The sequence below is a fragment of the Quercus lobata genome, chromosome 5, assembly GCF_001633185.2.
Source record: "Quercus lobata isolate SW786 chromosome 5, ValleyOak3.0 Primary Assembly, whole genome shotgun sequence".
Classification (NCBI taxonomy): domain Eukaryota; kingdom Viridiplantae; phylum Streptophyta; class Magnoliopsida; order Fagales; family Fagaceae; genus Quercus; species Quercus lobata.
In genome coordinates, this window is record NC_044908.1 from 9,769,541 (window position 1) to 9,795,913 (window position 26,373).

The 26,373-nt window shown below is 30.8% G+C and overlaps 2 protein-coding genes across 7 annotated transcripts in view; both read left to right on the plus strand.

The window, feature by feature from the left end:
- LOC115989671 (receptor-like protein EIX2) overlaps positions 1 to 26,373 on the plus strand; it is a 94,571-nt gene that overhangs the window by 22,968 nt on the left and 45,230 nt on the right. The gene's annotated exons all lie outside the window — the stretch shown is intronic.
- Positions 20,946 to 26,118, plus strand: LOC115989670 (receptor-like protein EIX1). The gene is made up of 2 exons (XM_031113481.1): positions 20,946 to 23,606; positions 25,337 to 26,118. Exon 1 carries the CDS (start codon positions 20,981 to 20,983, stop codon positions 23,582 to 23,584), a length of 2,604 nt encoding a protein of 867 aa, XP_030969341.1. The 5' UTR covers positions 20,946 to 20,980; the 3' UTR covers positions 23,585 to 23,606; positions 25,337 to 26,118.

A 26,373-nucleotide genomic window follows, 5' to 3' on the forward strand; every position in this document is an offset into this window, starting at 1 on the left:
TTGCTTAAATATTGTATCAAGTATCAACAGCATTGTAATGGAAAATAGTTCCCCAAAAAACCATCCTTTAGCATGGAAAGTTTGAACCAAATATTTGCAGGCTGCCTTAAGAAGGAGCACGTTGCCTACAACAAGCACATTCAAAATCAAATCAGTAGCATTATCAACTCTGTTAACTTGTAGGTGATAGATTAGTGTCGTTGAAATGTTGATACAGGTGTGGCAACAATAGCAGTAATCGGCTGGTTACAAGAAAAAAAAAGGTAGTGAACAAATCAACTCAAAGTCTTGAAGAGCAATCACTACGCCGTTTCGAGAAACATGAGTATTGGTCTTTGGCAAATTCTTCATTAAAATAGTATAATAATAGTGAGAAAGTGATTGAAGAATCACTATATACAAAAATTCTAGGAACCACAAATTACCTATGTATCATCACGAGATAGTTGTCTCCAATTGCATCACCCCCAACTCACACTCAGCTTCTCTTTCTGGATTTGTAATGGGTGCCTCTTTTGCAACTCATGTGCTTTTCTTAATATGGTTCTTTGCCGCTACCTTCAGTTTAAGCTTCTTTTTCAAAGCAGAGTCAAACTCGTCTCTGGCAATAAAAAAAAGAAACAAGTCACCCAAAAAAAAAAAATAGTGAAATTCTAGATGATTCTGACATTCATGAATAATCTCTATGCAGTTACCTAAAAGATGGTTGTCAAATGAACCTAACTTTACATCTCATCACTTGTGTGAGGTGAGTATTGATTACTGGGGGTTTTGCTTAAAGCCTATATTATCACAAATTCAATCATGTCATTTAGAGTACATACACATGATATATATTTTTTTTTGATGAACATACACATGATATTTTACTCCATCATGAGCCTTAGGTTCCAAACAAATGTACTCAACATGAATTTGTGGTCTTAGATAAAAATTAACGGTTAACAAGTCACCTAACCAAAAAACAAAAGATGTCAGTAAGTCAAATTCTTGAAGATTTTGATATTGATGAAAAATCTCTATGCAGTTATGTGAGAGATGGTCGTCAAATGAACCTAACGCTACTTCTCATCACTAGTGTGTGGTGAGCATTGATCTTTGGGGGGTTTGCCTTAAAGCCGATACTATAACTAATTTAATCATGTCATTAAGAGCACATTCACATGATATTGTACTTAATCATGAGCCTTAAGTTGATGAATTTCATGAATTTCTAGCCTTTACATGAAAATTATGTCACATGGTGGAAAATATTGCATAATGGATTAATGATCAACAAGTCACCCATTTTAAAAACAAAAGATGTCAATAAGTCAAATTCTTGATGATTTTGATATTGATTAAAATTCTCTACGCAGTTACATGAGAGACGGTCGTCAAATGAGCCTAACACTACATCTCATCACTAGTGTGTAGTGAGCATTGATCTCTAGGGGTTTGGCTTAAAGCCAATATTATCACTAATTTGATCATGTCATTAAGAGAACATTCACATGATATTCTACTCAATCATGAGCCTTAAGTTCTTGACAAATGTCCTCAACATGAACCTCTGGCCTTAATTACATGAAAATTATGCTGCACAGTGGAAAATATTGCATATATGAATTAATGGTCAGCAAGTCACGCAACAAAAAAACAAAAGATGTCAATAAAAAGGAGTAGATGCTTAGATTCCAACCCTATCAATTTTCATTAAAAAAAACCCTAACACGGCCAGCATGATCCCCACCATTTAATAACTACTACTAATGAACATAGATCACACATTGGGTCTCAAATATACAGCCCATCATTTGCAAATCAAACCTAAAATCTAAAAAGTTCCCGAAAATCCTACATTAATCAAAGCCCAAAATGGCTAACATTTTATAGGCCCACAAACTTGACTCTTGGTTGAGTTTACGTCACAAACATTGTCCTTTTTTTTTTTTGAGAAACCTTGTCTTGAATATTGACTAACACAAGTAAATATATATATATATATATATATATATATATATTGGCTAACACAGCCAATTTGATTCCCATCATTTATTACAGCCAAGGTTTTGATCCTACATTGATCAAAACTGTATAACGTTTCATAGTCAAATAAGCCTAACACAGCCTATGTGACACATAGACACAAAATTTGAACCCAAATCAAACCACCCATCAATTCCAAAACCAATCCAAGCTCTCCAAACAACCACCACAAGATCCTACATTTACCAAATCCCCTAAAATGGCTAACATGACATTGCTCTCCAAAGTGAACTCTTGGTTGAGTTTAAACAACAAACACCTTATTCTCGATAAGATCAAATACACTATCTTTTCCTATAATTTGAATAGATCTAAACCAAAAATAAAATTAAAAAATAAAAAAACTGTAAGAAATATTAGATCCAAACCTAATAACACAAAAATAAGAGGCATTTATTAAAATAGAGTAATAGGAATTTCAAAATTTACTTCATTTCAACGGATCTATAGTATTGAACAACCAAAGAAATCAAAATTCATAAATTTTCTCAACAACCAAACAGAGATTTAACAATAGTCCTAGTTGTATTACTGTGTGATTTAGAATTTGAAACTTGAATAAGCATTTTGTGGAGTGCAATTGTTTTTGATTCGTAATAACATGAGAGAGAGAGAGAGAGAGAGAGAGAGAGAGAGAGAGAGAGAGAGAGAGAGAGAGAGAGAGAGAGAGAGAGAGAGAGAGAGAGAGGTGTTGCAGTTAATAGAAAGTTTATTCTTTTTTGGTAAAACGAGAGAAGCTACGTGCGAGAGTGTGTTTTGGTAGTGATTGTCGGACCATGAGTTGTGCCATTCCACCTCAAAACCAATTGGTGATGAGAAAAACACTCAAATCTTTTATAGCTTTCAACATCACACCACACAGGCCTATTTTTAGAGTGGTTGTAGGGAGTCAAATTGTGGTCCCCCCAATAATCCCTCCCTCACAATGACACTCCCATGACTCGAACCCATGACCTTGGCTCTGATACCATTTGTCGGACCGTGAGCTATGTCATTCCACCTCAAAACTAATTGGTGATAAGGAAGACACGCTCAAATCTTTTATGACTTTCGACATCACACCACGTGGGCCTATTTTTAGAGTGGTTGTAGGGAGTCAAATTGTGGTACCCCAACAGTGGTGAATCTGGCTATGTTGGTTTTTGTTTCGGTTAAACTAGAAACTCTAAGCACTATGCAAAAAAATTAACAAGTCCAACCATTGTGCAAATTTTTTAACTATTTTATTTTGAACAAACATTTTTTAAATAATTTTTTTAAACTACATTTTATTAAAATATTATTTATTTATTTTTATTAAGAGAAAGTTTAATTGCAAAATTGATTATAACCTTAAGCTACAACCTTACTTAATATATTTTTATTGGAGATGAATTACGTCGTTTATACTCCATTAATTTTCTAAACTTCCTCAAATCATCTTTTATTTTATTTTAATTTTTATAAATATCAATAATGTGACTCACACTTAACAAATTCAGTTTATTTGCATTTGGAGTTTTCTCTATCCCTGCTAAGCCCCTTCTAGCATTATATGAATCCTAGATTCCGAGAGTCCGTGCAAAGATTGGTACACAAGTTGTCTCAATTGCTTCAATCTCCTCTGTTGTTAATGTGAATTTCTTCCACGCCTCTTCAAATTTTTCATTCATCTTGAATGCTTTAGGTGTTCCATACCTCAAAATCAAGAACCCGAGCCATAGTGTTCAATGGAGACAAACTTGTGCGATACAAGACTATATATATATGTACAATCTTCATTGAATAGAACTGCAGAAATTTTGGAGTCAAGGAAGGCTATAGATCACCATATTCACATTTCATATCATAACAATTCAGCCCCAAAAGTGATAGACAACCTTAACCAAAACCACCACAAATGACACAACAAATGCGTAACATGCTTATTACAAATAGTCCTAATCCATCCACATGCGTTATCCTTATCCCAAAAGCAACACACAATACATAGAACATCACATCATCACTTATTAAGTAAAAATTGCTTAACTTTTAAAATTTCTCTTCAAACATAATTGGTCTACAAAAAGTATTTACATGTATTATATCTATGATTTTTATAAAAACTAGTCGCTAACCCATGCGATGCAAAGAAAAGTTATTGACTTGGAAAAAAAAAATACAACAATGAGTAAATAGATATTTTGCTAGTTAGTATTTTTTTAAAAAAAATGAAGAAATATTTAACTTCTATACTTTTCCATAGTTTAGAAGTGTTGTCTAACATTGAACGTTATTGAGTTGCAAGTGCATAGTTACTGAAACCTACAAAATAATTTACAGTTCTTAAATTAATAGAGTAAAACTCCCAATAGTTATATATACACACACACTCAAAACTAATATAAATTGCAAATATATAAACAAAGACCATGATATGAGGAAGACACCAAGTTTCAAATTTGAATAGTAATATGACTTTCTCGTAGTAATAACAATATAGACAATTCAAAACATGGAACAATATCAAAATTATAATACCTAGTTCCATTATCTTTTATGTTGAATCCAAACAAATAATTAATCAACCAAAAATATAGCTTTTAATAAGAATACGAAAAATCACATGAACCTAAATAAAAAGCATTTAAGGTGAAGAATTAATATCAACCTACTGAAACGCAAATACCAAAAACTCCAAGACTTAAAACTTCAAAATTTATAAAAACCTCAAATTCTACTTCAGAACCAACCCAAATTCAACAAATTTATATATAACATACAAAATAAAAATTTATCGTTCTCTAGGCTAGAAGACATAGGTTGCATCTTTGATTTTTTTCCAAAGAAATAGAGATGCTTTATCTGCCATATACAATAAAAAAAAAAATAATTAGTAGAAATTTCAACCCAAAAACCAAACCCACGATTATCAACGGGAGTCTCTTTTTTTTTCAACGTTAGTCTTTTTTTTTTTTTTTTTTTTTTAAGTCCTATCATAATTTTTGTTTTTATATAGATTAACAACGTTTGAGTTTGAGTTTAGGTTGGACTTGTTAGAAAGATAGAATTTCACTCCTTGTTAAGTTTTTATTAAACAAAAATAATTTTATTTAAAAAAAATGATAATGATGAATTTAAATTTAAGTTGGACTTGTTAGAGAGATAGAGTTTCACTCTTGGTTAAGTTTGAACTAAAAAATAATAATTTTATTTAAATAAAATGACAATTTTATTTAAATATTGTGCTGACGTGGAAAATTGTGAGAGCTGAAGTAGGATCCTTTGGAGCCAAACCAAATTCAACAAATTTATGTATAACATACCAAATAAAAATTTATCGTTCCCTATAAGATATAGGTTGCATCTTTGATTTTTCTCCAAAAAAATAGACCCAAAAACCAAACTCACGATTATCAACATAAGTCTCTTTTTTTTCAATGTTTTTTTTTTTTTTTTTTTTTGAGTCCTATCATAATTTTTGTTTTTATATAGATTATCAACATTTGAGTTTGAGTTTAAGTTGGACTTGTTAGAGAGATAGAGTTTCACTTCTTATTAAGTTTTGATTAAACAAAAATAATTTTATTTTAAAAAATGATAATGATGAGTTTGAGTTTAAGTTGGACTTATAAGAGAAATAGAGTTTCACTCTTGGTTAAGTTTGAACTAAAAAAAATAATTTTATTTAAATAAAATGATAATTTTATTTAAATATTGTGCTGACATGGAAAATTATGAGAGTTTCAAAGGCTTTTATTTTATATATATACTAGTATTATGTCCATGCGATGCACGACTTAATAAAAAATATTTTGATAATATAATTAAATTTAATAACAAATAAAATGAAAAAAGAATTAATTCAAAATTTAAGATTAAAAAATAAATTGTACTTGTACACTTAAAAGAAATTTAATTTTTATTTCTTATTTTGATATTTAAATCATGTAATAAGAAATTAAAAAATACAAATATATTGCTTGCTATATTGACTTCTAAAAAAAACTCTAAAAGTTGTGAAGAATATATATAATAAAAACACTAAAAACACTAAAATCATATTATAGTAGTATTATGCCCGTGCGATGCACGGTTTAATAAAAAAATCTTATGTAAATTAAATGTTTAATAAAAATCATATATAAATTAAAAATATATATTTTGATGTCAAATATAGATTATAAAAAACAACACTATTTCAAAAGTACTAAGAATTAGCTTTCAATTCCTATTAAAAAAAATAAGTATAAGAATTACTAACTTTTGTTGTTTGTTGTTGGACTGAGATTATGATAGGATGATAGATCAAACATATTAATAACACAAATTTCCTTACCTTTCCTTCTTAATGTTACAAATTACATCTAGATTGTACCTACCTTTCATGATGATTGATATAGAATTTTAAGAGGGAGAAACCGTACAATTTTTTTGCAAAAGATTATTACAAATTAGTTGTACTTTTCTTTAGTTGCTTTATAACTTCTTTGGATAAAGTTATGTTGATAACAACTTCTTCTTCTTTGTAGGTTTTTATTTTATTTTAATTACAATGATTTTTTAGATAAATATAACATATTATTTGTTCTTATCAACCTTTCTTCTATTGTTTTATCACTTCTTAGGATAAATTAGTTTTGTTCTCTGTGTATTTATTTTATTTTGTTTTTAAATTTCTACATTTGATAATTAGGTTTTAATATATAAAATAAAATAAAAAATCATATTCTATTTGCTTACAGATCAATCACCTCTTTTTTTTTTTTTTTTTTTTTTTTTTTTTTTTTTTTTTTTTTTCAGTTTTTGCCTTTCATTCTATTCATATGGTAATATAACACATTGATTAAAAATTCTATTTTCAATAGGATTTAAATTTTACGTCAAATGGGACCATAACAATATATATTCTTAAAAAAAAAAAAAATCTCTATCTTATATCCTTATTTATTTTTATTTTTATTTATTTATTTATTTATTTATTATTTTTATTATTATTATTTTTTTACATTATGTTGATATCAACATTTTTTTTCATTCTATCCATAAAAATATGACCTTTTTTATTCCATTTTTTTCATGGGATAACAACAAACTCGTTAATTAGAAATCCTAATTATAATAGGATATAGTGATATACATAATATTTCATTTTTATTTTTATTTAAAAAAATTCTTTGATTTTTCTTCAATTTTGTGCAGTCACTTGACATAACCACGACTTCCAAGCCCAACTTTTATTATATAGTATATGATTAGTTAAAGTCCCGTGCGTTGCATGGTTTTACTCATCAACTTATATACCATATAATTAATTTGAGAAATATTGAGTAAATGAATAATATATATATATATATTTATATATATATATTCAAAAATCACAATGATGTGATTAAATCTAGAATTAGGCTATACATCAAAAAAGTATATCATATTATCTTAATAAGGTTAAAAAAATTAAATTTGTACCTTGTGAAAGAGAAAAAAATTGTGATAGTTTAAGCATTATAAAGTATAAACTTTGATAACCTTGTGGTGTGCAAATAATATTTTCTTGGGTGTGTTCAATACTTATTTCGAGATTAAATATAGAGACAAAGAGAGATTAATATTTGAAAACAAATCCATTTAATGGTTTTTGTTTACCGGATAAGTTTGAGGCTTTTTTCGAGTGTGAGTATTGCTACAAAATTGCTGATGTTATGCTTGTAAGGGAAGCCTGTCTTCTTCCTCAATCGCATTCAATGATTTTTCTCCACAATCTTCTGTAACCATAATGTAAAAGCAAAAACAAAAAAAATTAGTAGATTGAATTCTAAGTAAAAAAAATTAGCAGTTTCTCAAAAAAAAAAAAAGTAAATAAATTAGTAGATAAAACAAAACAATTACTTAAAAATAATATTAAAAAAATCATGTAGTCTACACATGAGGTTTAGAGAGGAAGAAAAAAGAGAAGGATGAAGATAACCGATGAAATACTAATGATAATATGGAGTAGGACTTTCAACAGACAACATATATAGAATTCTCAAGGTATGGAGAAACAATTAAACTATAAAAATGTCTTTAGGGTTGGGATCTTTTTTTTTTTTTTTTTTTTTTTTTTTTTAAATGCTTTGTAGTTGAATTGCTCAATATGTGTTTAGAAAATCTAAACTACAATTTATAATCTTCCAAATTAAAGTAGAGTATAGGATTGGAATATTGGATATTTGTTATCCAATTAGTGGAGAAGAAGTATAATTCATTTTCATAGGGAATCAAGTAGTTTCTCTTTTTTGGACTCCAAACTTAATCTATTTTCTTTCTCCTCGGAAGATTAAGATTGTGTGAAAAAAAAGAAGAAGATTAACATCATCTAGAATTTATACGCTTGGAAAATTAGGATCATCCGGGGATCTATGGTGACAAAACATTAAAAAAAAATAAAAAAAAAGAAAAAAAAAAGAGAAGAAGAAGAAGAGAGAGAGAGAAGAGAAAGCTATAAGATAGAATAAAAAAGTGAAGAAAACAAAAGGTTGATACCAATTTTTATTTACATTATTTAATATTTTTGTTCATTCTAATATCCATTTCGTATATTGATCTAACAAATAAAAAATAATGTTAATCTAATTTTATTTAATAATAAGAATAAATTAGAGTCTTAGTAATCGTAAATCTAATTTTATTTAATGATAAGAATAAATTAGAGTCCTGGTAATATACTATTCTTTTTTTAGTTCTTTAAAAATCTAAAAATTTAATAAAATTTCTGCAATTTGATGAAGCCACGTGGCGCAATCACGGCGTCTAAACCCAACTTTTATTATATATAATATGATATAATAAAAAGGCAACAAATACACAAAATTTATTCAATTTGATGAAAGAAAAAAAATTATCTGCAAGGTTGTAGGTATGGCAGAGAGGAGAGAGGAAGAATTTAACAAATAATTGTAAAATATGTAGTAGAAATAATGAAACACCAAAAAATTGTGTGTATATATAGTGAGAATTTTAGGTTGTGAAGAAGATGATATGAACAAAAAGAAGTAGTTTAGGTGAAACTCTTTTTTTTTTTTTTTTTTTTTTTTTTTTTTTTTAAGGAAAAAGATGACATAAGATGCAAATTTATCCAGCAAAAAAAAAAAAAAAAAAAAAACGTAGGAAAAAAAAATGCAAATTCAATTTTTTTTTTCTCTCTTTTTTATTTAAATTCTATCCTTAGGTAATTCTATTTTATTGATTTTAGACTTTGTTGATAACATTTTAGATAGACACAACTGTTATAATTGTAAATAAAATACTACTTTATTTCATCACTTGATTTGTCATATTTATCCAAAAAATATGTATAAATCTATTATTAAAATCTAAAAACTTATTAAAATTTCTGCAATCTCGTGAAGCCACGTGGCGCAACCACAGCGTCTAAACCCAACATTTATTTTATATATATATATATATATATATATATAGATAAGTGGGGGATCGTTGGATTATTTTGATAAAAATATTAAAAGTTTTAAATGCACTTTTAAGAGAATTGATAAAAATAAATTTCTATCCATTGATGGGCTATATCAGTTTCTTTGTTGTACAATTGAATTCAAATCTAATGCTAATAAAGTTGAAATACGTTTCAGTTTTAATTGATAATGAAAAATTTTATCTTATTCTACGAGTTGGCCGAAATAAAATAGTATTGATTATATGAACGTTAGTCGTTTAAATGCTTTTAGCTATATTCCCTTGCCAACTATATCCACTATATCTTCCCTTACAAAACGTTTTCTCCTCAAATGCTCTGACGTTTTATTATGGGAAGTTATTTGGTTATTGATTTAAATAATTATTTACTATATGATTTTTATGAGGAAGTAAAACCACCGTACAAATTTCATTAAAGACAATTTCATTTGGCATGAATTATTAAGCCTATATATATTCAGCCTTATATGGCCCGTTATATAGAATTTTTTTTTTTTTTTTTTAGATAACTTTAACATATAGTGTCCGCTCTTGATAATAGTTCTTTATAATTAGACCACGACACCAATCGATTCTTGGCGTAAGCGAAGATTGAACCCCAAATTTCTTATTTAACCAGTAGAGATTTTACTAGTTGAGCTAACTGGAACCCACGCCAACTATATAGATGGAGATATAGAAGGAAGTGAGATGAGAAACTTTTATCCATTTATATTTTCATGTAATAGAAAACTATCTATATATTTACTTTGTTCATTTTCTCATCCTTTATGAAAATAATATATCATTATATATACTATATTTTTGGGTAAAAGAAAAGTACTGTTAAGAGCTTCCTATACTACAAGCGGTGTAGGCTTGAAGGATAATTAGTGAAAGTGGCTGGATTATTGTATCCTAGGGGTGGCACGCACAATATTTAGTCTAATACACCGGATACCCCGTAGACGCATGTATCACCTCAAGACAGTGACATAGTCTACGCCTCAACCTCACCATCTAAAAATGTATATGAACTGGCGGTAAATTACTTCTTGTTATGAGATCACTTTAAAGTATTATCAAGGTAACATCTCTCCACTATTCTCTAATTTCTTGGTAAATTCTAATTTATGTGATATGTGATTATTTAAATGATAATTTGAATATTATTTATTTATCAACTATTGTTCTTAAGAACAACACAGGACACAAACATTAGTAAGATAATTATTTTCATGTATTTAACTGCAGCATGAGGAAGAGTGAGAAGAACAAATAAAGTTAGTATACAAGAGTACACTAAACAAAGCTTGACATAGTGACCAGGCCTTAACCAATACATCTAATAATATTATTTAAGCCAGTTGTGCACATAAAACTTCTTGAAATGCCCTCTCCGTATGAAGAAGTAATAGCTTTCATAATGTTTTCATTAGTAAAGCAACTTGAAAAAAATCTCATTATATACTTTCATTCTTTTAAGTGCGATATCAGCTTCATGTTTAAAAGTTTCAGCAAGCTTCTTCATTGGTTTCAACCTGCTCCCTCTTAACAGTTTGAGCCATGTCAGTAGGGTTTTCTTTAGCCTACTCAATTGCTCTATCTTTCCCAAAAACAAGGGTAAGTATATTGTAGTGGGGGAATAACTTATTCCTTAAACCAACAGCAGATGAATCTACCATATTAACATTTTAAGTTCAGAAGTATCAATTAATGCAACTCATTCGCACTATATTCTTGAATAACTCACCTTAATTAACGCAATCTTCAAGAATGACATGATCACATGTCAAACATTTGTATAAATCATCCCAACCAAACCCACTTCCTTGTCCTATCATCTCAGAAATGGCACTGCCTTTTCAATAAACCTGTTCTTGGAGTAAATATGAGGTAGAGCCCCAAGATTACAACCAGGTATCTTCTTTAACAACATCTTCTCTAACTCCAAAAAGGAAACCATTCTTAAATTTGACCATTGAAAGTTTTCATTTATGAGTTATGACCCATATTATTCATCTCCACAAGACATTCAACTAGATTCTTATCCTTATGAGGTGTACATTCATGTTTATTGTCACTTTGCTTGGACCATCTTTTGAACTGATGGCCATTTAAGATTTCACCATTTTTTCCTTTAACCATTTAAGTTTATGTTTCTTCAAAGCAGAGTCAAATGTTTCTTGTTGTGAAAAAGAGAAAAATACACTTCTTAGCCTCAAACGAGGTTTAACTGATCCTTACAACTGGAGTTCACTCTCCTCCTGGTCTGACCAAGAAGATTACTGCAGATGGGATGGAGTTCACTGTGACAACAAAACTGCTCAAGTCACAGAACTATCAGTAAAACATGTAGGCGGTAAGATTAATCCTTCATTAGTTGAATTAGAATTTTTGAATTACTTGAACTTGAGCGAGAATTTCTTTAATTGTACTTCTATTCCAAGTTTCCTTGGATCAATGGTCAATTTGACACATCTTGACCTCCATGATGCCCAATTTTGTGGACACATTCCACATCAGCTTGGGAACCTTTCAAGCCCTTGCTATCTAAATCTTGGAGGATATGAATCTAACCTTTATGTTGATAACCTTCATTGGATGTTTCATCTCTCTTCCATGCAACACCTTGATCTAAGCCACACCAACCTTCATTGAGATGTTGATTGGCTTCAAATTATAAGTTCACTCTCATCTCTTTTGGAGCTATTCTTAAAGGATTGTCAACTTGATAGTTTGACTCCATCGGTTGGATTTGTCAATTCCATGTCTCTTCGGGTCATTGATCTTTTTGAAAATCTTTCCAATCAAGAGATATCTAATTGGCTCTCTAATCTTAGTACAAGTCTCTTAGAATATCTCGATCTTGTTGATAATTCTTTGAGTGGAAAAATTCCAGATTCGCTAGGGCAGCTTAAGCATTTAACAGTTCTCGATCTTAGCATTAATTGGCTGATAATATTTTGACAAGAACAACTATACTATTTTAAGTTGAGTTATCACAGCATACCTTCTACCCAAGCATTGGACTGAGTCTTGGTAAAAACAGATTTTTCAAAAGCTAACTTTGCATTATTTGTTGGCCAATCATTTGAGTAATACTTGACTGCTACACGCTTCCCTTCAGAGTCTAGAAGAAGAATGTTCTTCACCATAGGGCATGATTCCTATTTAAAACAAAAATAACTGGATTAATAGCGCAACAAATCCCTTTACACTAAAAAAGACACGTTTAAAATGTAACAATTAAAAAATGTAGAACATATGTTTTTTTTTTGCTAGGTCAATATGGGTGGTGGGGGGAGACAGGTTCGAACCATAGACATATCTAAATTTTTCAGCAAAAAAAAAAAAATCTATTGCATGTTACTAGCATGACCAAGACTCAAGTCTGCATGACCAATACTTTAAGATCACTCTGATGAACCTTTACAACTTTTTTCCATTGATAAGTTACACATCTAATGGCTTTTGAACCCACAGCCTCACCCTCCATCCATTCTTGTGGGAGGAGGGAGCTCTCTTTGAGCTAGAACTCATTAGCAGTTCACTTTCATGAACAAATACGTGACTAAGACTACTATACCATTGGCTCTGTTTCCAACATTATCATTCTATTGATTTATGTCAATTTCTTGTAAGGCTACGCACAACTGGCCATGTAGGCACCCCAATGCTATTGCTTATGCCATATAATCTCACACAACCAAGTCACCCTCCATAATTTCCTCAAATTCTAGAGGTTCTATAACTGTACCAAGCTGGGGATTCGCATATTGCTGCATGCAATTCTTTGTGCGTTACTGCACCTAAGGCAGCCAATGTGATTCTAGCCATTCCAATACTCCACTACTAATCAGCATAGATCGCACAGTTTGGACCTAAATCAACCACCCATCATTTCCAAAACCAATCCCAAATCCTCCTAACAAGTCTCACAAGATCCTACATTAATCAAATCCTAAAATGGTTAGCATTTCACGGCCACATAAATTGTTCTTTTGGTTGAGTTTTAGGTAACACAGTCAAATACACGTAACATGGCCAATGTGATCCTCCTCCATTTAGTAACTACTGCTATTGAACATAGATCACACATTGGGACCACCATTTAATTAGTACTACTAATGAACATAGATCACACATTGGGCATTAAATCTACAGCCCATCATTTGCAAAACCAAACCTAAAATCTAATAAGAAGTCCAGAAAATCCTACATTAATCAAAGCCCAAAATGGCTAACATTTCATAGCCCCGTAAGCTTAACTCTTTAGTTGAGTTTACGTCACAAACATTGTCAAATATGCTTAACACAGCCAATGTGATTACCATCATTTAAATACTACAACTATTCAACATAGATCACACAATTTGGAGTTAAAAACCCCCCATCATGTCCAAAACCAATTCCAAAGTCTCCTACCAACTGCCACAAAGTCCTACATTGATCAAAAGTTCAAAAACCCAAACTGGATAATGTTTCATAGTTAAATAAGCCTAACACAACCAATCTGATCCCCCCCATGTAATTACTACCACTAATCACACAGACCACAGATTTTAGAGCTCAACCAACCGCCCGGCATTTCCAAAACCAATCCTAAACTCTCCTAATAGTTGCCACAACATTCTACATTGAGCAAAACCCCAAAACTGGCTAAAATTTCATAGTCAAATAAGCATAACACAGCCAATCTGATTCTGATCCCCCACCCCCCACCATCACCATGTAATTAACTAATTACTACCACTAAGCTGCACAGATCACACCCTTTTGCATCCATATAAAGCACCCATCAATCCCAAAACCAATCCCAAGCTCTCTAGACCACCACCACTAGATCCTACACTGACATTACATTGAGCTCCAAAGTGAAGTCTTGGTTCAGTATTAACAACAAACACCTTATAAACAAACATTCAACAGCAACATCAAATACACACTCTTTTTCCATTATGATCACTAAAATGTAAATAAATTCACACATTGCACAGATCTAAACCAAAAACTTCAAATTGTACGAAACTTTAGATCCAAAACTAATAACACAAAAAAGGGGCATTTAGAATTTACTTAATTTCTTCGGATCTATCATACTGAACAACCATAGAAATCATAAAATTTTCTCAGCGACCAGACAAACAGAGATTAACAATAGTCCTAGTTGTATTACTTTGTGGATTCGGAATTTGAAAGTTGAATAAACATTTCGTTGTGTGCAATTGTAAGAGAAATAGAGAGAGAGACTTACGCGAGCCATTGATGAAATATTCAGAACAGAGAGAGAGATATATGTTGCAGATTACAGAAGCGTAAGCTTTTTGAGTAGTTTTTGGTAACGAGCTATATGAGAGTGTTTTATTTTATTTTATTTTATTTTTTTCGCGGTGGTGATGGTGTTTTTATTTTGTTATTTTTTTGGGGGTAAAGTAATTCATCTGTATTAAATTTTTAAATATGAATTTTGAAGTGTATTAATTTTCTATTATTATTATTATTATTATTTTTTTTTTTGCTGAATTGTATTAAAATATTTGAAGTTTATCAAAAAGATGTAATTCTATTAAATTTTTAATTGAAATGTATTTTAAAACACACAGTGTGAGAGAAGATAATGTATTAAAGAAAGTGATAGTGACGTTTATTGACTCTTGGAAAAAGTGTGTGAAAATACATGTAATGTTGTTTAAACGCAGAAAATTGTTGTTCAAAATATACTACTGAACAGTCCTTAAACCTCTTTAACTCACATTTATTTTCCAATGTGGGATTAACTCACTGTTTTTTTTTTTAATTTTTTTTTAGAATACAAAGTATTTTAACATATACATGGAGAGAAGGGAGAATGTCTAAAAGAATTTTGTTTATTATATTTTTCTTTTTTCAACGGCTTATGGAGATATTTGCTATTGTAATTATTTTGGTACTTGATAATTTTTTTTTTATTCTAAATTTATCAATTTTTTTATTAACCATAGTTAAACTTTAGTAAAAGGGGGGAGTTGTTAATTTTTTTCAAATTTTAAGGGAGGGGGGTGTTTTTTCCATTCAGGTTTGGAGTTGAGTGTCATTTCCTCAAGTCTCAAGGAAGGGGAGTATAACTACCCCATAGTTTTTTTTTTTTTTTTTCATAAAAACTTTTATGTTAAATATATTGCAAAATAAGCTAAAAATTAAACTGGGGTGGTTATACTAAGAAAAATTATGGGGTGGTTATATTTAAATTTTTTTTTTAACAATTCCTAAACACACACAAGTCTTCTATATATATATATATATATATATATAACCGCACACAAGTCTTAGACAATGTGTTCTGATTTTTTTTTTAAATTTTTTTTCTTCAATTTTAAGGCTAAATTATAAACTGGACTTTCTATATTTTACCCAAAAATTAATTCTGTTTTATAGCCTTAGATTAATTAAGTCCTATACCTTTAGTTTTATTTTTTTATGTAGCCATTTCGTTTAGAGAAATGGTATGTTCATAACATTTTCACAACAAAAATCTTAAATGGTAGGTTGTTATTAGTTGTTATGGGTGGACAAAAAAGTAATTTCAGTTTTAAATTCAAATTAGAACAAATAACAACATACCATCTATGATTTGTGGTGAAATTATTATGAAAATATTGTAAATATTGTAGCTGAATTGGCCTATGCACAAAGTGCTTGGAGGTCTAGGGGAAAAAGGTTCAAACTGCGGGGTTAGCAGCATATTGTAATTATTTCTCAAAAAAAAAAAAAAAAAAACTCTGTTAAAGAGGTTGTCATTAAGTATTCCAAAATAATGTGATTTTGGTATTTTGAATTTCTAAAACAACCATTTTAGAATACTTAATGGCACAATGCCATGGAATTTGATGGAAGGAAAGTTATAAATTTGAAATAAATAAATCAAAAGTCACAAGATTGAATTGAACTATGAATAAATTTAAATGGTGAAATTTATAATTTAGTTTTTTTTTTCAATAAAAAAAAAATCAATAATTTCAACATAATCTTTCATATTCCTGTTTTAGATCTTCAAGTTTTCAACTTAAAAAATACTAAAACTAATATAAATTGTATTATAAAATATTTACAAATTGATAAAAAAAAATCCATATGATTGGTGGATTTAAAAAACATAATTAATAAATGATTGATTTATTTTTTATAATTAGTGATACATTAGTTTGTAAAAATTATATAGTAAAATTTGTAGTATCTTTAATGTTACTTTTTCAACTTTTCAAAAAACTCATTTTCTTGAATGTAAATTTCTTTTAATATCAAATCTCAATGATTTAAAAAAAAAAAAAAAGGTTAGTTGCTAAAGAATAATAATTGTAAAGAATTTCTCTTGTATAAAAAAGGATAAAAGAAAGTTATTGATGTCTTGAATAATTGCTAGAGAATAGTACTCTTATAGAAAGGATGCCATAAGTTCCAATTCTATGGATATATGAATAACTTTGTGTCACATTTGAAATAAGTTGGTTTAATTACAAATCTAGCTCATCTTCTAATTACATTTATGTATGTCTCACTAGTCACTACCTTGATTGTTTCCTTTATTTCCTTTCTTCCCTATGCGGTTTGAGTAATTTTATGGGTACCCTTTTTTTTTGGGTATGGTACTCAATAGTTGGCAACCTGTTATACCAGGTTACCAAAACATCACATTTGATAGTTCCATCCTCACATTGTGCAATTAATTCCAATATCACATGTGATAATTCTTTTGTCACATTCAATGGTTCCCTTATTTTTTTCTCACATTTGACGATTCCATTCTAATATTGTGCAGTTTCGACATCACATGTGACAGTACTCTTGTCACATTTGGTGGTTCATTTTTTTTTCTCACATTTGACGGTTCCATCCTCATATTGTACACTACCAACATCACAAGTGATTGTACTTTTGTCACATTCGGTGGTTTCTTTATATTTTTTCTCACATTTGACAGTTTCATCCCCATATTGTACAGTTCTAACTTCACATATAACTGTTCTTTTATCACATTTAGTGGTTCTCTTATTTTTTTTCCTCACATTTGATGGTTCCATTGTCACATTAGGCAGTATCAACATCACATCTGACTGGACTTTTGTCACATTTGGTTGTACCTTATTTTTTTCTCACATTTTTTGGTTTTATTCTCATATTGTGCAGTTCTAACATCACATGTGACTGCTGTTTTGTCACATTTGGTGATTTCTTTTCTTTTTTTTTCTTTTTTTCACATTAGATAGTTCCATTGTCGCATTAGGTATTACTAACATCATATCTGACTGTACTTTTGTCATATTTGGTAGTACTCTATTTTTTTTTTTTTTTCACATTTGACAGTTTTATTATCACATTTGGTAGTACTACCATCACTTATGACCGTACTTTTGTCACATTTGGTGGTACCATTATTTTTATCTCACATTTGATAGTTCCATCGTCACATTGGATTGTATCAATACCACATCTGACCATACTTTTGTCATATTCGGTGGTACTTTCATTTTTTTTTCTCACATTTGAAAGTTTCATCGTCACATTGGGCAGTACTAACATGATATTTGATTGTTCTTTTGTCACAATCTGTGGCACCGCTATTTTATTTTATTTTTTTTTACATTTGATAGTTCCATTGTCATATTGGGCAGTACCAACATCACATGTGACCTTACTTTTGACACATTCGATGGTTCCCTTATTTTTTTTCTCACATTTGACGGTTTCATTGTCACATTGGGTAGCACCAACATCACATGTGACCGTACTTTTATCACATTTTATGGTTTCCTTATTTTTTTTCTCACATTTGATAATTCCATTTTTACATTAGGCAAGACCAACATCACATGTGACCTTACTTTTGAAACATTTGATGGTTTCCTTATTTTTTTCTCATATTTGACGATTTCATTGTCACATTGGGTAGCACTAACATCACATGTGACCGTACTTATTTTTTTCTCACCTGAGTGGTTAGCGTTGATCCTTGTGGGTTTGGCTTAAAATAATATAAAAGCACGACAAAAAATAGCCAAATACCACTATATTTTGAAATTATTAGTGTTTTACCACTGTTTGAGAAATATCTTACAATGTACCATTTTTTTGAAACTCGAGTTTGACATAGAACTCGAGTTTACGAAAATCGAGTTGGCTAAAAAGTTCACCTAGAACTTGAGTTTATGAAACTTGAGTTCCTTGTGATAAAACTATTTGCCTATGTTTAAACAATGAGAAAAAAAAAAGTTAGATAAGTCAATAGTTATGGCCTCCCATCCCACGTGACCCTGACAAAAGAAAGAAAAAAGAGAAACCCACACCTGGAAGAATAAGAAACAAAACTAAAAGCCAATGAGAAAACTATTTGCCTATGTTTAAACAATGAGAAAAAAAAAATTAGATAAGTCAACAATTGTGGCCTCTCATTCCACGTTACCCTGACAAAAGAAAGAAAAAAGAGAAACCCAGACCTGGAAGAATAAGAAACAAAACTAAAAGTCATTGAGAAAACTATTTGCCTGTGTTTAAACAATGAGAAAAAAAAAAAAAAAATTAGATAAGTCAACAATTGTGGCCTCTCATTCCAAGTTACCTTGACAAAAGAAAGAAAAAAGAGAAACCCACACCTGGAAGAATAAGAAACAAAACTAAAAGTCAATGAGAAAACTATTTGCCTGTGTTTAAACAATGAGAAAAAAAAATTAGATAAGTCAACAATTGTGGCCTCTCATTCCACATTACCCTGACAAAAGAAAGAAAAAAGAGAAACCCACACTTGGAAGAATAAGAAACAAAACTAAAAGTCAATGAGAAAACTATTATCTTGTGTTTAAACAATGAGGAAAAAAAATTAGATAAGTCAACAATTGTGGCCTCTCATTCCACGTTACCCTGACAAAAGAAAGAAAAAAGAGAAACCCACACCTGGAAGAATAAGAAACAAAACTAGAAGTCAATGAGAAAACTATTTGCCTATGTTTAAAAAATGAGAAAAAAAATTAGATAAGTCAACAATTGTGGCCTTTCATCTCATGTTTCCCTGACAAAAGAAAGAAAAAAGAGAAACCTACACCTAGAAGAATAAGAAACAAAACTGAAAGTCAATGAGAAAACTATTTGCCTATGTTTAAACAATGAGAAAAAAGAAATTAGATAAGTCAACAATTGTGGACTCCCATTCCACGTGACCTTGACAAAAGAAAGAAAAAAGAGAAATCCACACCTGGAAGAATAAGAAACAAAACTAAAAGTCAATGAGAAAACTATTTGCCTGTGTTTAAACAATGAGAAAAAAAAATTAGATAAGTCAACAATTGTGACCTTCCATCCCACGTTACCCTGACAAAAGAAAGAAAAAGAGAAACCCACACCTCGAAGAATAAGAAACAAAACTAAAAGTCAATGAGAAAACTATCTACTTGTGTTTAAACAATGAGAAAAAAAAAATTAGATAAGTCAACAATTGTGGCCTTCCATCCCACGTGACCTTGACAAAAGAAAGAAAAAAGAGAAACCCACACCTAGAAGAATAAGAAAAAAAAACTAAAAGTCAATGAGAAAACTATTTGCCTATGTTTAAACAATGAGAAAAAAAAAATCAGATAAGTCAACAATTGTGACCTTCCATCCCACGTTACCCTGACAAAAGAAAGAAAAAAGAGAAACCCACACCTAGAAGAATAAGAAACAAAACTGAAAGCCAATGAGAAAACTATTTGCCTGTGTTCAAACAATGAGAAAAAAGATATTCGATAAGTCAACAATTGTGGCCTCCCATTCCACGTGACCCTAACAAAAGAAAGAAAAAAGAGAAACCCACACCTGGAAGAATAAGAAACAAAACTAAAAGTCAATGAGAAAACTATTTGCCTATGTTTTAACAATGAGAAAAAAAAAAAATTAGATAAGTCAACAATTGTGACCTTCCATCCCACGTTACCCTGACAAAAGAAAGAAAAAAGAGAAACCCACACCTGGAAGAATAAGAAACAAAACTAAAAGTCAATGAGAAAACTATCTACCTGTGTTTAAACAATGAGAAAAAAAAAATTAGATAAGTCAACAATTGTGACCTTCCATCTCACGTTACCCTGACAAAAGAAAGAAAAAAGAGAAACCCACACCTGGAAGAAAAAGAAACAAAACTGAAAGTCAATGAGAAAACTATCAGAACATTAGATTTAGATTTAATTGGTGAGGACCATTTAGTTTTAGAGGAACAGAGGAAGCTATGAAAGAGTTGAAATGGGGCAAAGCTTATTATCAGAACATTACAGTTTTTTGGTTTTCATAACAATCTGTACAGGAAATTTCAACTATGATTTTAATATAGATGATCATAACAACAAGAATAATAGGAAGACTATCTCCATATGCAAAACTGAAAGCCAGTGAGAAAAAAAAAATAGATTAGTCAAAAAAAATGAGAAAGGGTTTATAGAATCACTATATATATTATATATATTATGACGAGTTATAATTACAATATACTGACACTTGAGCTTTTCTTCCTTCAAACTTCTCTTCCTTCGTTACTATGGCCACCTCTTTTGCAACTCTTCATGTGCTTTTCTTAGTATGGTTCCTTCCCGCTACCTTCAGTTTAGGCTTCTTCTTCTTCTTCAAAGCAGAGTCAATCTCTAATGTCTCTTGCAATGAAAAAGACAAGCAAGCCCTTCTAGCTCTCAAACGTGGTCTCACTGATCATGGGCACATCCTCTCATCCTGGTCTGACCATAAAGATTGTTGTATATGGGACGGAGTTTTCTGCAACAATAAAATTGGCCGAGTCTCTGAGCTCCACCTCAATTATTCGAGGCTAGGCGGTGAGATTAGTGGTTCGTTGCTCCAATTAGAACATTTGAATTACTTGGATTTGAGTAACAATGATTTTAATTGTACTCCGATCCCAACTTTCCTTGGTTCAATGTTCAGTCTCACACATCTTAACCTCTCAGGCGCGAACTTCAGTGGACTCATTCCTCATCAGCTTGGGAACCTTTCAAGCCTTCGCTATCTGTCTCTTGGATCTAATTCTGACCTCTATGTAGATAACCTTCGTTGGATGTCTGGTCTCTTTGCCATTCAATACCTTGACCTGAGCTCAGCTGACCTTCACAAAGAAGTTGATTGGCTTCAAATAATGAGTAAGTTCCCATCACTTTCAAAGCTATACTTGCAAAATTGTCAACTTGATAGCCTGAATCCATCTCTTGGATTTGTCAATTTCACATCTCTTCGATCCCTTGATCTTTCTGGAAATCATTTCAATCATGAGATACCTAATTGGTTCTCTAATCTCAGTACAAGCTTCTTAAGGCTTGACCTTTACAACAATTCTTTGAAAGGCAATATACCGCCTAGCATTTTCAATTTAGAGAAATTAGAATATCTTGATCTCGGACTTAATTCTTTAAATGGTCCTATACCTTCTTGCGTTGGGAATTTATCTCATATAAGAGCATTATACCTCGACCAAAATCAGTTGAATGGCACCATTCCAAAGAGTCTTTGGCTTCTCTCTAAGTTAGAGTCGTTGTATGTCGGAACAAATTCTTTGACAGGTACCGTAGATGAAAGGAATTTCCAAAAACTCTCAAAATTAAAGAATCTCTATATGTCTGAAACACATTTGTTCTTTAATGTCAATTCCAATTGGGTCCCCCCCTTCCAACTTTACTATGCCTCCATGAGCTCAATCAATATAGGTCCTAATTTTCCTTCATGGCTACAATCACAAAAATCCCTCAGTATTTTAGATATGTCCATGTCAGGAATTTCGGGCAAAGCTCCAGGTTGGTTCTGGAATTGGGCTTCAAACATTACATATATCAATCTTTCTAACAACCACTTAGAATGTGATGTATCAGACATTTTTTTGAGTTCTACTGTCAAATTGCTCAATATAGCAAACAACTCATTTTATGGATCCATTTCTACTTTCTTATGCCAAAAGAAAATTAGAAAGAATAAATTAGTGGTTTTAGATGCATCAAACAATCTCTTATCTGGAGAACTTTCTCACTGCTGGAAGTATTGGCAGTCTTTGATCCATTTAAACTTAGGGAGCAATAATCTAGTAGGTAGAATTCCCAACTCCATGGGGGCTTTAGTTAACCTCCATTCATTGCGTTTACAAAACAATAGCATCTATGGAGATATTCCTTCCTCATTGAAAAAGTGCTCAAATCTAAAGCTTATTGATATGGGTGATAATCATTTGTCCATCATACCACTATGGATTGGAGAAATGACAAATATTATAGTTCTTCGTCTAAGATCAAGTGAATTCAAGGGTTATATACCTCAACAAATATGCCAACTTTCTTCTCTTAGAGTATTGGATCTTGCCAATAATAATTTATCAGGATCCATACCAAACTGCTTGAAAAATATCAGCGCCATGGCATTACCAGATTCCTATGATATTTCATTATCTTATTTTATGGATTTTATATATCCATTTACATCCTATGTTGAGAATGTTCAGTTGGTTCCTAAAGGGAACGAAATGGAATACAAAGAGAACCTTATATTAGTTAAGCTCATAGACCTTTCAAGTAACAACTTGTCCGGATCAATCCCTTCTGAAATTTCAGATCTTTCCGAATTACGTTTTTTGAATTTGTCTCGAAATCATTTGATGGGAAAGATACCAGAAAGAATTGGGAGTATGAAAGAGTTAGAGTCAGTTGATCTCTCACGAAATCATTTATCGGGTGAAATTCCTCCAAGCATGTCTAATTTGACATTTCTTAGTTTCTTGGACTTGTCATACAATAACTTCTCAGGTAGAATTCCTTCAAGCACCCAGCTTCAATCATTTGATGCCCTTAGGTATATTGGAAATCCTCAGTTATGTGGTGATCCTCTTCCAAAAAGCTGCACAATTGAGGAACTATCTTTGAATAGATCACCAGTTGGTAGTGTTGAAGATGATTCTAAAAACTCCACCTTCTACATTGGTATGGGAGTTGGATTCACAACTAGCTTTTGGGCAATTTGTGGAGCTCTCTTCTTTAATAGGACTTGGAGGCGTGCTTATTTTAGATTTGCCGATGAAGTAAAAGATTGGATTTATGAGACTACAATGATAAAGATGAATTTATTGGAAAAGCTAAGAGTCTGCCTTAGTAAGTGAAGCATCGTTATCTAGCCAAAAGGTATTGCTTCAAGTTATATGTCCTTAATATTGTTTCTTTCATGTTAATGTTGTAGTCAACTACTTTGAATATACAATTTAATTCATAGCTAAAGGTGATAGTCATTTGGATTTTATTTCACAAATATGACATAACTTTAGCCTTGGTTTGTGACAATAGTTTTACTGAAAATACTGTTCCCTATTTCAAAAAACGGGTTTCTCATTTCGGAACCAACAAACTCTACTCAATTGAGCCAAATCTATGACTGTTATTGAATTGAGTTGGGTTTTTGACAACAATATTAGTCATAAAGATGAAAACTTTGTTTCATTTATGCTATGCTTTCTTATCTTCTTCTCCTTCTTCTTCTTCTTCTTCTTCTTCTTCTTCTCTCTCTCTCTCTCTCTCTCTTTTTTTTTTTTTTTTTTTGTGCTTTTGTATGACCCTTTTGCTCTTTTGCAAAAAAATATTCATAGGTTGTGAAAACTCTTGCAATCCATGGCAATTACAATTAGAAGTAGACATAAATAAATTGTTTCTATATACTAGGTCAGTGTAACTATGACTTTGTTGTTTGAATTATATTGTTTGTTTGCTCTGCATATGAACTATATGCAGCTATTGGTACTGGCTAGTTTCATTAAGGATGTTTGTAATGTGAAAAGAAAGTGACCATATCAGTAGTGTAGACCATTTGATTGGTTTTTGTTAACCTCTTGAATGAATGTTTTACTGAATTATGTTGACATACATGCTTATCTTTGATGTAGTAACTGTATGGATTTTGATGTTATGGTCAAATTAATTAAAGCAAATTTACCATAACAATGTACCTCTAATGACTTCCTCTTCCATAATAATGAGATAGAGGGTAAGGTTTTGATTCAAAACTTTATGAATGCATATATACCAATATTAATAATAATGATAAATAAAGACTATTCCCTAAGGTTCAACCCTATCAATTGTCATATATTGTGTCAGATCTATTTGTTATAAGTGAATGCATTAGTTAAGGATTTTTTTTATTTTTATTTTTATTTTAAATTTACTTAAAAGAAGTGGTAAATTATCATTGAGATTGTGTTTGGATGACCTTATTTTGACTGTCTTACTTTGTTTAAAAATACAACTATAGTTAAAAAAAAGTGAGGCTTTAAAAAACTTTACATAAGTTGTTGGTGAAATTAAATTTACATTTTAATCTAAAACAAATAGAACCTTAGCATATAAAATTCATGGTTAGGCATTTACTATTTTCTAGTTCCTATCTCTATGGTATTTAAAGATAGAAGTGAATGTAGTATTATAATAATTAAGAATTTTAGGTTGATTCACCACTATTAAATATATATTTTGTGCCTATTTTGGTTTCAAAACTTCTTAAATCTTAATTACTGAAAAAGTTGTATTACTTGCAAGGTGTTCAAAGCCAAATAATAGCAGATGTGACACAACTTGATCTTAATGCTTGTCTCACTTCTATCCAAGTTTCGGCTTGTTTGATTTTGCGCATCTATTTAAAGTACTGTAACAAAGTAAAATTTCTTTTAACTTGTTGATTAAGCCAAAATTGAACTTTTAATCATGGTATTGCATTTTTTGTAGACGTTATTTTGTTTGTTCTCTCTCTTTCTACCTTACCACTTGGCTTTATGTGAATTTATGCTACCTTTGTCATTCAATGTACTACTTCATTGGTTGTCCTTTAATCTCAATTTTTTTTTTCTCTTTTACCGTTTGGGAAGGGATGTTGATGTGGCAAAATCAGAGGAGTTCAATGAAATGGGTTGTAAAGCCTCTCTTGCTGATCAATAGAAGTAAGTCTGAGAAAACATTCATGCTTAGATTAAAAGTTTCTCCACGTGTATAGATGAAATTCTTTTGCCTTATACTAAAAGGATACGTGAGGCACAAGAACTGCCTCCACAACCAAGAGCTACTCCTTGTCAGTGTGGCCTTGATTTTGCTGTTGGCATGGATGGCCAACCTACTAACCGTCCTGGTAAGATTCTTTTTGTAATAAAAAACCCTTTTCCAATGTTGCATTATTGAGCTTGAAGTTGTGTGAGTGCAGCTTGAGATGTTCAGGATCTTTGAATTTTCTTTGATTCAAAGGAATAAGATCTGCTTGTATTGATTCTATTATTTACTCACACTTGAAGTGGGGGGATTATCTTGATTCAAAGGAATGATCTTTTGATTTGTCATTGATTACCCTAACTTCTTTAATTATTTCCTTAAGCAAATTTAGTTATTTAAAGTTATTCAAGTAAAGTTGAAGTCAACATCCAATCACTTTTGAACTGAAGTGTCAACAAAATAAATCTACATTTGGGCAGCAAAGTGGAGGGAAAGATGCCTTGGGGATACTTAAATTGATTTGATGGAAAGGCATCTTCAAAGAGTATTTAATTACTGTTTCCTGGATACCTATTGGGAGTTTGTTATCTCTAGCTTCTACAAGGTCTTTCTTGAAATCATGTTTTTGTGTTTGTGATGCGATTTGTTCTATAATTTTTAACCTTTTTACTTCTAAATTAATATTCTTAGATGAACTGTTGATTTTATATATATATATATATATATATATTTTTTTTTTTTGGAATGACAATATGCTCTAGGTGTTAGATTTCTTGCAAACTTCAATGTTGCGAATGAGCATTTCCCCCTCTTTTAAAAACAAGGTGGCAAGTGAGATTGAGAGTTCATGACCCACCCATATGTGTAACTTACCAATAAAAACAAAAAGATTACTTGCAAGCTTTGATGTGGTTAATACCTT